We start from the raw sequence: 13570 nt of genomic DNA, 5'->3' as shown, positions 1-13570 counted from the left end.
TGGATAAGTTTTTTTTTAGAGCTTATGAGTTACAAAAGCTCGTAGATTATTTTTTTAAGAAAACTTTGTATTCAATGTGGGAGAATTAATGATTTTTAAACTGTCCTGTGAAATTTAAAATCTAGATTTTTATACTCTGTATAGATCTAGTGTGATATTAAAAATAAAATTTCGTGAAATTCTAAAAAATCATGTGATATTCAACCATTACTTTTAAAAATTTTATAAAAATCTAGATGTATTTAAATTTTCAATTGATTTTCTATGACTCCATGAAAGTAATTCGAATATAAACAGAAAAGCATAAAATATAATCATAAAAAAGAATTGTCTTTGATTGGACCCAAATATCACAAAAAATATTTTGAGACAATTTGATGGATCAATTGTGTGAGATGAATTATCAACTCATCCCGAATAATGAAAAAAATTATTTTTTAAGTTAAGAATATTACTTTTGTTGTAAATATGAGTCAGGTTCGACCCGTTTTGCATGTATAAAATATGAGAAAAAATTTGTGTGAGAAGGTCTCACGGGTCGTATTTTGTTAGACGGATCTCTTATTTGGGTCATACATGAAAAAGTATTACTTTTTATGCTAAGAATATTATCTTTTATTGTTAATATCGGTAGGGTTGACTCGTCTCATAGATAAAGATTCGTGAGACTGTCTCACAAGATATCTAATCTAAAATATGTGAGACTGTCTCATGGATACATACTTCCTAGATATTGGTATGGACTTCTAAAGTCTAAATTAATAATGTATCTCTCTCTTTTCTATTCCTTTCAAATCATGTTTCTACACATCTATTTTCCCTCCTTCAAATCGTATTTTAAGGTACAAATCTTTATTTTCTTCTTCCATATTTTTTAAATCGATCTAGGTAAAAATATTTTCTAAATTGCCGATTAACCAACTTTTACAATTTAAATCAAAAAAGGAATTTTTAAACCATAGATGTCAATTTTTTAAAATTTTAGAATTTGGAATTTTGGAATTGATTTTTTAAATAACATTAATTGTATTATTAAATCATAATAAAAGTTTCGAGTAAAAAAATTATTATAAAAGATATCCCAAAAAGGTACAATATCGTTTAATTTTTAAATAGTCGAAATATTTACGCCACGAAATGGTAATCAATAATCATAACAAACATTATTCAAATTTCTTTATAAAAAAAAATCAACTAATATTTAATGACATAATTGATTAAAAAAATTGATTTTAAAAATATATTAAATATTATTATCTATATTTATAACTTATAATATTGAAATTCTATTTGGTCGAATTAAATGTGAGTGTGCACGCATTAATGTACTCACAACATTAACGTATTTTTAAAAATTTACGAAGATACATACACAAACATATATATACATATACAGATAATTATATGGAATAAACATATAAAAATTTTATATATGATATTAATTAAATATATTTTAACATATTATTGTTTATTTTAAGGTATAACTAGTTGATTTTTGAAGTTCATATACAAATTCCATTGATATTTGTGAAAAAGTGTATAAATGTCTGTAAAAAAAAATTGGCAAAAACTTGTATGAGATTGTCTCACGTGTCGTATTTTGTGAGACAGATTTTTTATTTGGGTCACCCATGAAAAAATATTAATTTTTATGCTAAGAGTATTATTTTTATTGTGGATATCGGTAGGGTTAACCCGTCTCACATATAAAGATACGTGAGACTGTCTCACAAGAGACCTACTCAAAAAATTTTCAAAATAAATTCACAAGAGTCTATGAAAATCTTTTGCAACTATATGGAATTTTATAGAAGCCAATAAAAATTTATCAACTCCACATAAGTCAATTAATTTTTAAAAAATCATTAAATATCTACAATGAATATACTCATATTAGAATCTCAACTCAAAAAAGGCTTTAAATATATTAAAGGGTAAAATATATATGTTTTTATAATAGTTAAATGAAATGAAAAATCAGGGCCGGAATAAAAGGAATGAAATAAATAAGGAACATTCTTTTACCTTTTTTTACTATACATTGCTTTTTATTGTTCTTTTCTTAAAACAAATCGCAACTTAGTATTTATATTGATTCATTAATGTACAATAATTTCGTTGTTTTTCTTTTTTATGTTTTTATATTTTTATTCGAACGTACAATTTTGAATCTATATTAATATAAAAATGAATAGTATATCAATGTATGTTTTTTTTTTTGTTTTTTTTATAAAATTCATGGTCATCTTCAGTGATACGCAAACCTGGATCTTATAAGACCGAGCTTTGGTCTAAATAGTCTCACTCACTTTCACCCGGTAAGTGGCTCAAGTTCGAGCCCCTTTTGGTCAAAGTGGTCTCACTCACTTTCACCCTATAAGTAGCTCAAGTTCGAACCCTCTCATCCCATAGTTTAGGAAATATCAAAAAAAAAAAAAAAACTTATCTTGTTTTTTTTTTTATCAAAGATTTTTTTTTGTTTTAACGTAGATTCGAACGCTTTATCGGAGCATGTGCGCCCACATTTACCACGACGAGGTTGAAATTTGGATTAAAATGAAGGAAAAAAGTTGACGAAAAGGACTAAAAACAAAATTTTAAAAATTTTGCAACTATATGGAATTTCGAACATGCAGCAAACACCACATAATTAAACTTTTCAACAAAGAAGAATGAGATTACATACTGAAGTTAACATTGAATCTCATTTCATTGACTGGATTCGTATGTATCACCAATCTGTCTATAGTATATCACATATTACATCAACCGAGGTAGTACAAACTTGTGGAACCAAGATTCCTACAAGAAGTATTAACGAAACCGGCAACTTCAGAGATCAATTAACAGACCAGGTCTTTGTTTCGCAATTGTATTCAATCTACTTTATATGAATCGGACCTGCATGAGCGGCATGTCGTCATTTTTCAATTTCTTAAACATCGTCCATCGATTTACACACGTGAAACTGTAGATGGAATGACAATTGGAGCAGAAGAACTACCTGGATAGCATATTCCGACAAGATAATTGCACTTGATTGTGATTTGGTTTCCTCTGGAAAAAGAATGAACCTAATAGAACTGCAATCCCTGTAACTGCAATAGAATACACGAGGCGTCTTGATGAAAATTCTCGTGGTTGCCTTCTTGAGGCACCTTGGTCTCGTTCGGGTGGTCTCACGTTCCTACAATAATGTCATAAACCACGCGACATCACACTGCAGAGAAATATATTGTAAACAGAGAAAGGAACATGACTGCAAGCAATTCAAGTATGAGCGAAAGTAAAATCACACAAACTGCCATGCAAATCCACAAACAAGAAAATGAAACATCATCGGGAATTGGAATAGTGAAGAACAGGAGACAGAGTATAGTAGTTTTGACTACAACTAATTAATGTTTACCGATACAGAAACTTCTACCGAAAAAAATATTGAAGTTACAAGAAATTCTACCTACAAGAATCAATTTCCTGTTATAATTTACAATCATTTCATGGCATGTGTTTTGTTCAGAAATAAATTAAACACTTTAGTACAGAACCGAACCAAACATGAGGATGATCATCCAAGTATTCAGCAATCTATTCGGCGATGTCATCTTCTAAGTTGTAACAAATGAAAATGCAACTACTATAGGGTTTACGATATCTCAAGATTTCCTTCACTTTTATATCTAAATAAGAGTGCACCCCAACAAGCAAAAGTGTTTAGAACTAAATGGTATCCAAGATTAAGCGGATTCAAAGGAAAAGGAAAGTAACAGAGAAACCAGTGAGGTGGTTTTTTACACTTACTTGAACATGATGAGGAAAATAAATTAAATAAATATAAATTGTCATAGATCAGCTCTTTAGTTTTGTTATTAGAAATATTCCATTAGTTTCTTTAAAACAAAACAAAAGAAACTGATTTTCTCAGCAAATTTTTGGTAAAATTCAAGATCCAAAAAGAGATATGAAGACTAGGTCACTGCATGAAGTAATTGGTGATTCTATTTACCTTGAAGAATCAGCAATGTTGTCAACACCACCACTACATCTGCTTTCATGACCATTCCTTTCACGCAGACGAATATATTTGTGGCACAAATGACATAGTTCTGTCCGGTTGCCACATACTTCCTAGATCAACCAAAGAAAGCACATTAACAACACAAGATTGTCAATTTTCATAACCAACAACAATGACCACCTGATGCTCTAACAAATCAATTGCAGGCAGTGGAAACTCGCAGTATTCACATGTTACGATTCTTTGTGGACAACTTTCTCCTCTGTGAACATCTAAAATATCACGGTCTATTGTTTCGCTACACAGGGAACAAGCTACCTGAAAAATTATTCAAGTCAGAATAATACAACGCCAGCTTATAAGAACAAAAGGATAATTCATGACTATCTAACCATAAGTTTATACAACTAATAGAGAAACAAAAAGGATATCGGCAAGACCAGTTAGATAGAATTTCCAACTTCCTATACCTAACAAATAGGGTATAAGTTCTTGAAGCCTATGATAAGAGTCATATTGATTTTTTTCTGATTCTTCGTTCTTTTCACTTGCCTAGTCAACATGATATGGGTGGAATATTTAGCAAGCAGAGGGTCCTATTTTTCCGTAGGCAACAAGCAAAATATTGCAGATAGGTTCCATACAAAACCCATGCAGTAATGATTACCCTCACTCTGCCAAAGGTAAAGCTTTTCAAATGTGTTTTCAGCACATTCACTAATTCTCATTATCTTGTCTTGCTTTTTGTTTTCAAATATTTAATTGGCCCGGTTGTGGCATCTTCATGAAAGATACAGGCCAAAAATTAAATTTCCATCACCCTTATCAATGAGCTCTCAGGCTGTATAAACCATTTCCAAGAGGTAAATACATAGTTTCAGTTAAAGCCTGTCCATCGAGCTTAATTTGTGTCCTCCACTTGATCATGCATACTGCAAAGGAATGGACAAATAATACCAAACAGAAACTACACTCCATCTAGACAGCCAAAGTCAAATGGACCAAAAGAGAGATGCAAAAACAAGATGCTGTGACATTTAATTCAATGTGTGATTTGCCTTTGATGTTTCAATAGGCAAAAAAAAAATGGAAATAAAAGCATGTACAATTATAAACCATCTTCCTTTTAAAAACTAAAACATGTCAAGAAATGCGAAAAGAAAAAAGAACACAAAATATAAGACGTGCCACAAAATATTCGACCTCCTAAAACCTTTACCCTTAGTTATAGGCAGTAGCCACTAGCCACGTACTCCCTGTTTTCTAGGAAAATTTAGTCACCTGGCAGTTAAACATTAAATTTATCAAGAAAAAAGTTTTCCAGGTCTACACGCACCACATGAATTAAAGCATTGAGTGGAACTATCACCCCTATGGAAAGTAAAAAGGTGACGGAGACTGAAACTAGAGCACATCACAAACAAACAAAAAAACTAAAATGTCATAAATACTGGTCCTACCACATGTAAGGAATTTACGTACAGCTACTATTGTCATATCAATTTACACTGAAAAACACAGTAAAAGAAAATTTGGCACACCCTTAAGGAAGAACAACTTAAATAAGAATGAAGTCTTCATTAGTAACGAGGAGTCGAGTGCAGCTTGAGTCCTTCAGAAATACCGGCAGTCTAAGACCATCAATCAAACAAGATGAGACATGATTCCACATAGATCTCGAGAGCAATATATCAGTGCAATGAATCAGGGTTCAAGTACAACTAAGATAATTTTTTAGTCAGCCCTTTCACAAGTAAGAACAAGGGAGTTCGGACAACTGATGGACAGGTCTAGCAAACTTAGATATGTCCTGGATAGGAAGACAATAACACCAAAAGTCTATAATACAACCACAAAGAGTATTCCCAGAATGTCTAAAAATAAGGTGTTCTTTAGAAGTCATACTTGATTCTTGCACAAAATTAAGCCTCTTAGTATTTCAGTAAGCATACCGGAGCATGAGTGCCGAGAAAATGTTCCTCAAAAAATATCTTTGGAATCATGTCTCTGCATACTTTACATTTTTCTAGATTTCGGGAGCAGTGAGCAAAATGTAAATCGATATTGGAGGAGGGAATTTCCCTGTCACTGGAAATAAAAAATGATTAAAATAAGTTACCCACAGCTCAGATACAAAAAAGTCACTAAAGAAATTTTAAAAACAATTTTAATAATGCAAAAATAAGGTGAATACAACACCTCATCGCCAAATCAAACATTTACATAGGCATTTCCAGGTTTAACGACAGTGAACAGCATAGAATATATGAAGCATATATAACACAACCGATAAAAATAGCTTTGGCTTTTATTCTTAGAAGTTTATTAGATATATTGGAAGAGATGTGTGATAATTATACACAAAAAGTGAAACGGTAAAAAAAATGCTAAGAAAAGTATCGAGGAAAAAGAGAGACTGTTTGATCACTATAATTTGAAACTTGAAATCAAGTATAGCTGGATTTTTTCAAGAAAAAGATCCCACTTTGATTTTTGTTAGTCCAAACACTTGTTTCCATCGTATGACACACCAAAATCCTCCTCTTTCCTGTGATCTAACTAACCATAAGCAACAAGCAATCTCACAATTCATTTTCACAAACTACTTCCCCAAATTGTTGAAGCTGCACCAGATGTGCCAGAAAAAGTAATGGACTGATACAAAACATTCTGAGAAGATTCAAGACCGACAGTATCCGAGACTCAACCAAGTAGAAAACTATAAACAAACAAAAAACAACAACAACAAAACCACATAAAGATTATGCATGGGAAGCAATACCCGACGTTCCAAGTAACTGCATAACTACAAAATAAAAATTAAAAAAATGACAAAAAAAAAAACCACCCTCTCACCAGTGGCTGCAGATGCTAATGGCGCGATCATCAGAAGCTGCGATCATACTTAATTCTCTCCGAAATTTTAGCCAAACACTAGGAATCAGGTTTTTTAAGATTTTGATTTGGGGGACCTAAAAGCCATGGCCAGCTTGGTATTTATAACTAGATTTGGGCTCGCAACTCGTAGGCCCAAAAACGAGACTCCATTTTCACACGTTCTATATACTGTTTGTACCATATTTTTATTATTATCGATCGACTAAAGTAAAATTTGACAAATTATAGAGTGATTCAATTTATATTTGAATTATTGAAATAAAAAAAATAAAAATAAAAATGTGTGTTGAAATGTAAAAACAAAAAACAAAAATGTAATATTAATATCATACAATGGTAAAGGTGGAAGAAAAAATTTGTGTCCTTCTTAGATAGTTGCTATCATGTCATCAACTTTAATAAAATAATATCAAAAGTAGGAATATTATAATGACATTAATTTTTAGAATATGAGTCAAAAATTAGATACAATAACGACGAGTAATCAATTAATGTCGGATCTTCTACACCCATCGATGTCCAAGATGTGAATAATAAGATATTAAATATTATACATCATTGTTTTATCCAAAATTTGGCTCAAATTTCTACAAACTATTAGAGTCGTACATCTTTATATTATCAATAAATAATGATTTATCATTATTATATTATATATCATGAGCATGCCTTAATTTTGAAGAAAAGTTTCATATGTAAAATATTAGAGGAATTTTTTCATCAAAAAGAAAATTCATGATTTTTTTTAAAAAAAATTGGATTTATAGATTTACCTAAATGAAATAGTAACATATAGGTAGGCAAAGAAAATACCCACGTACTCAAACCGATCATTTATGAGCTAAAGTGAACTCATAATCTAATACCGAAGTAACATTGTTCAAATAAACCATATAATCAGGTTTTGAATTCATCGTTAATTGGACTCACTTTTCAAACTGAAACCATGTTGTTTAGTGTATTAAAAATACTGTTCAGGCTCCAATCAGCCGTTAATTTATAGTAGTTGATCAGTAACTAATCAAGAAGTTACTGTAAATTTGATGCCGAATACCAAAAGAGTACCACCGAAGAAATCGTAGTAAAACTCACTTTGTACTTTTAGTCTTGCCTTGGTACTCAACCTAAGCCAATATCAATCCTAAAAATACAAATGAAGTCGTTGTATATGGATTAGAGTTGAAAGCAACTGTTTGATCTTTTGAAACTCATATTTGAACGAACTTGTACCGCATAACTTTGATTAAGATTTTAAAAAATCATAATAAATCGATAGAAGGTTGATGAAACTTTTGGGACATGCTTAGATTAAGTGTACAAAGCTTTGGAAACCAGAAAATCGATAATCAAGGTGGCACATGTAACTCAAGCGTCGTTGAGCTCCAACCGCCACGTGTGATCGGAAATTTCACTGGTCGATTCTTTGCACCGAGATCTACGATTAATTACAAATATACTTAGGATGAGTGGGTTCGGTCGACCCTACCCCTGCGGGCACTGCCTGTAGGGGATCGATCCAACGGCTCGGATTTTTTCGAGCCAATTTTTTTTTTTTTTACAGGGAGGTGGGCCCGGATCACTCATGTGGAGTGATCCGGGCCGTTCATTGCCTGTGCAGGCAGTGACTGCAAGGGTAGGTTGAAACAAACCGGATGAGTGTCACTTGATTTCATTCTTAATTCACCAAATCAAAGTGCATGAACGGCCTATCGCAGAATTGAGCTAGGGACCACAAATATATACAAGTTTTCTTAAATGCTTTGTAATGTTTCTTAGAAGAAATTTATACTAAATCAACATATTTTTGAAAGAACATAAGCAAACACCAGCAACAACAACCAGATAAACTGTTAAAACACAGGGCAGTGTTCCACTACGATGCCTTTAGCCGTGGGGCATGTCGCGAGATCGCAATGTTCAGAGTGATAAGTGCCCCACCAATGTATCTTTTTGTTCTCGATCCCCAGAGTGAAGTAAAGAAGAACGGTCATGAAAGCAACACCAGCATCTAGTGCAGCCGAAAGGATATAGTTGTACCTTTGCCACCAGTTTTTACGGTATCTGAACACAAAAAAGTTGAAAATCGTCCCTACTAGTATCCAAGAATTGTAGTTTAGAGCGGTTGCAGGTGGCATACTAGCTGTTGCTCCGAGTAGTACAGGAAGATTGATGAGCGGAATCCACGATCGTGTTGGGAATGCCTTGTGGAATCCCCAAACAACAACCGGGCCTAGTAAGCCCGCGAGAAAGAACCAGTTGAGTGCTGGATAGTTTCCATAACGTCCAAAGATTCGTTTAGGACTCACAAGTCCCCAGATGACTGATGCATCGAAGAAGACTTGATCACTCGGGCAAGTCCAAGGACTGTCTGAAAACTGGTCTTGGTTGCATATGTTTTCTACGGTGTATAGAAGCCACCAAGCAACTCCCATATTTACAGTGCCTGCTATCATTGTTCCCAGGAACTGGATGGAAAATTTGTGTCAAAAAGCATTGTTGATTAATCACAGAACAAGAAAGAATCATCCTGCACAAAAGAAGTTGAGCTTTTTTCCTGGAAGGATTGATGAGGATCAGCCATTCAATTGGTATATATATATGTCTTATGAAAGGAAGTGTTACCTGAACCAGGAACATTGATCTGGGAGGAATCTTCATGTAATGGCCAAGCTTGAAATCGCTTAGAAAAGCTATGGCTTGAGTCATGCTCATGTAGCCATAAACCTTAAAGGTGACATTTGCTATCGGCCTACCAGGATATATGACTCCCATAATATATTCCGTGATTATGTTCAGCCCTGGAGTCTGTTAAAGAACAAGAGAAGCGATATACGAACGAATCAGAATATAAACCAACCCAAAAAATGAAGAGTTCAGACCAAATATTTTCAAGAAATCACCTGATTTGTTGTTGCAGTAATAATACTAATAGGAAGAGTAAATGAGAAAGCTATGGCAGCAGCAAGAAAAAGACCCCAGTAAGGCATCTGGACCTCGTTGTTCAGGAAGATGCAGAGGGCAAGAGCAACCGACATTGTCACCCCAAGAAGAATATAAAACCACCAGGAAGGTATGTCTTGGTACCTTTTCATTAGTTTAGAGTGAATATCCATCTTTGCCTTGGTAGATGCCTTATAACGCTGAACAATCTCTCTGCAGAGTAGCAAATTATGAGTCATATCAGCATGCCAGCAACTGCATATCAATGAGCGCAAATCGTCTACTTTTCCTCGAGTCTCATAAATGTTAGGAAAAGGCATCTAGCAGGATTGCATCTTAAACACTAGCTAGTGCCTAGCAAGATCAATTCAAAACTGCTAACATTTTCTTTTTCGATTTTATTTTAGTACTCTAATAATAGCATTTTGAAAAGAAAATGTTAGCATTTTGAATTGAACAGTTATGAAATCTAACGAACAGTTATGAAAATGGACCATTAGTCGAGAGCAAAAGAAGATGAATGCCAGAACACCAAATATGCATGAATCTTGAATGATATTCGATCTAGATTAGAAAAATGCAGGCAGCTAAAATTTGAAGGCGTGAGAGGAAAATAACTTGTAAACGAAGAAAAGAAGTACCTTCCGTAGAACAATGCAACATGCGAAACTGTAGCAGCGATGGTGGCGAATCCAAATCCATAGGTTAGAGAAAAGAATGTGCTCAAGTTAATTCTCCCTTGCTTCTGATACTGCTCAATGTCAAGTTCAAACTTACTGTTAACAATGCTTGCTATGTCATACTCCTGACCATCTGCAGTAAACAGGTCGGCGGAATAGATAGGGAAATTTTTGGCGTTGTAGACGTTCAACCCCCAATAGGATATGGGAATTACAATATACATTATGACAAAGTATCCGACAAAAACATTGGCAATAGCAAAGAACGGGGAGATTAGAGGGCTGAACAAGAAAGAAGCTACAGTTGCCCAGTCAAGAGTGAGGGCTCCAACTCCCAAGCCATTCAGACCAGATCCTATCTGATGAGCAGTAACAGATTTGGGAAACGCCCAACATATCCATGAAATGCTTGACAAGGTGCGGAAGAGATAGCCTGGGAATATATACCAGCCAAAGCTACAAGCTAGCGCAATCAAAAAGAATTTTGGCCGCGACATTTGACCCTTCTTGCCACCATTGTCACTGCTTTCACCGTCATCTTCATGTTCTTTTTCATGCAATGTCCTTTTAAATCCAATATCAAAATATGTATGAACGGATACGACAAATGTTTTCCCAAAACAAGTACGAAATTATACCCAACATTAGATTATTTCTTTGTACACAATATAATTATGCATTTATGCTAGTATTTCCCATCAACATCTCCACCCCGAGTGGAGTATTTCTCCTCGTTGTCAATTTCTATTAAAATTTATGAGATTTACATGTTCTAATAAAGTTGAAACATAAAGATCATCACTCCAAGTAGAAGCACGTACAGACTAACCCTGAACAAACCAAAGAAGGAAAAAATATGATGTCATCTGTGTGTTGAGTTTTTATTGGTACGATATTTTTTTAAATAAGGGATTGTCATGGACATGATCATATATAACGATGTCCACTAAAATTACCATATCTAGATGGATCCAAGTCCATCTCCGAACTTGAAGTAGCTCGTTAAGGGCTATGCCTCATTATTAACCACGGGTATGAAAAGTCCGAGCTTATAATCTCTTCCAAAAAAGATCGAGTGCAAGAACATATAAAAAAGGCAAAGTCCATGAAAATTCTTACAAAACCGAGCCCACGGACCACTCCCTAAGAGTCCAAGCCCATTAGTGTGGCTGAAAAACCCGTACCTAATGCCAGTTAGGGAATGTGAAGACTCGGGATCTGATCGAATCTCATCAAGATAAGGTGAGAGTCCTAGCTGCCATTAAGAGTGCTAGCCGCAATGATTAGGGAGTCCTATCATCTGATGTTTCCCATCTCAACTAGAATTCTGCCATAACAAGAATCATACTCCAACAAATTAAACAGTCTCTCCTACATTTATAAATATCAGCTATTGGTCACGGTTTTACAACATATATACTCTCATGCTCACTTTATGCTCTTATATCGCACTTTTACTCTTTTCATTCATAATCAGAGCATTGACTTAAACATCGGACGGACCACGTCGGAAACATCTTTGACACCCCATGACCCTATTTTTGTCTGTGCAAATCCCTCAGCAACGACCCACTCCCAAAAGCTTGAAAAATTTGAAGATCCGCCACCAGATCGAACTCAAATTACTTTGAAATTTAAGAAATAAATAAATAAATAAATAAATAAATAAGGCGCAGAATACTGATCGTTACTTGAATAGGGAAATCTGGACAAGAGTGCTGGGCCACCACATGTGTGCCGGCTCAACCACGTACTTCCTAAGGAGCCCCGCCCATCCATAACCTAGAACCTGTCAAAATATAACATTTTTTAAAAATACGCCATTGTTAAATAATACTTTAATGATTATTTTTTATTAATCATATTGATAATATATTATCTACCGCTTGCCTCATAAAAAAAAAACATCAACATAAAAACGAAGAATAAGAGAACCATTATAACCTTTGATCTTGTTTTCTGTTTTCGTCATCCAATTTGTCCACAATTTTCTAGTAGTCATATAACATTTTTATATGATTTTTAGTCGAGCTAGAACTAAAAACCACAAAATTACAAGTTTAATACAATGAGTTAAAAGACAAAAACAGTAAATATGACAAATTAAAGTACTAAATGGACTATTTTCCGATTCTATTGCTGCTGGTTTTAAACCTATCATACCAAAATAAAAGAATTAATGGACACATTCAAAGCTTTCATCAAAACCAAACTAATTGATCTAAACTACACAGAAATCCAATGAATAAGAACAAAAAACCAAACCAAACTTCCTTTCTTGTTTGATTAATAAATAAACAGAATTGTTAACGTTTCCTTTGTTGTTCAACTAATATTCTTTAGAAAGAGGGGATCCAATGAACCACAGGCATAATGAGTGAACCAAGAAATGCACAAGAAATCGCACTAATTCAATCTGATCATTTCTTTGGAAATCAAACAAAACAGATTTCGAAAAACAAAAAAGTTGGAACAGAACCTGAGTGGTGATAACGAGCAGCCATCCAGCCAGAAAAGATATCTTCCTTCGATAAAAAGCGATTATGATATCCACAATCATGACAGCATACGCCGGCCCATTCCCGAAAGCACTCCCGGCATTAGCGAAAATGGATATCAGCACATGCTCCTTGATGTTAAACGGACCCGGGTTGAGGGTGAGCTCCTTCGGCCCGAACACAGGGACCGTGACCAACCATATCTTGGTGGGCAAGGCGGTGGCCATGAACCGTCCGATGGGCAGAGATGCCACGATCACGGTTATCTGACTGATGACTAGAGGCTCTTTCCGGTAAGAGAAGAACTGGTTGAGGAAAGAGAGGAGGACGCAGGAGAAAATCCCCAGAACCCACATTCGGAAAGTCCATACGGGGAGGTTGGGGTCGTCGGTGGTCGGCACCGTCAGCCGGACTTGTTCGATGGGTGAAAGTTCGTCTTCTTCGACTTCTGCTTCGTCGTTTTTCTCCAAGAATTTTGATGGGTTTGTGAGGGGAGCTTCGATTTCCATTGTTCCCATGTTTGAGGAAAGCTGAGA

The 13570-nt window shown here is 34.5% G+C and overlaps 2 protein-coding genes across 2 annotated transcripts; both read right to left on the bottom strand.

The window, feature by feature from the left end:
* Positions 1-2620: 2620 nt before the first annotated feature.
* On the bottom strand, positions 2621-7040 carry LOC142551459 (uncharacterized). Its single transcript, XM_075660703.1, has 6 exons — positions 6875-7040; positions 5971-6106; positions 4199-4336; positions 4007-4128; positions 3005-3187; positions 2621-2901 (listed from the first exon to the last, which is right to left on the bottom strand). The coding sequence occupies exons 1-6, from the start codon at positions 6919-6921 to the stop codon at positions 2877-2879; spliced, it is 651 nt and encodes a 216-aa protein (XP_075516818.1). The 5' UTR covers positions 6922-7040; the 3' UTR covers positions 2621-2876.
* Positions 7041-8627: 1587 nt separating this feature from the next.
* LOC142551458 (oligopeptide transporter 4-like) lies at positions 8628-13570 on the bottom strand. The gene is made up of 6 exons (XM_075660702.1): positions 13016-13570; positions 12228-12325; positions 10498-11100; positions 9817-10069; positions 9539-9721; positions 8628-9381 (listed from the first exon to the last, which is right to left on the bottom strand). The coding sequence occupies exons 1-6, from the start codon at positions 13550-13552 to the stop codon at positions 8767-8769; spliced, it is 2289 nt and encodes a 762-aa protein (XP_075516817.1). The 5' UTR covers positions 13553-13570; the 3' UTR covers positions 8628-8766.

Source organism: Primulina tabacum, chromosome 7 (assembly GCF_025594145.1).
Source record: "Primulina tabacum isolate GXHZ01 chromosome 7, ASM2559414v2, whole genome shotgun sequence".
NCBI classification, from domain to species: Eukaryota; Viridiplantae; Streptophyta; class Magnoliopsida; order Lamiales; family Gesneriaceae; genus Primulina; species Primulina tabacum.
The sequence above is the reverse complement of the archived record's forward strand: the minus strand, read 5'-3'. Positions and strand labels throughout refer to the sequence as shown.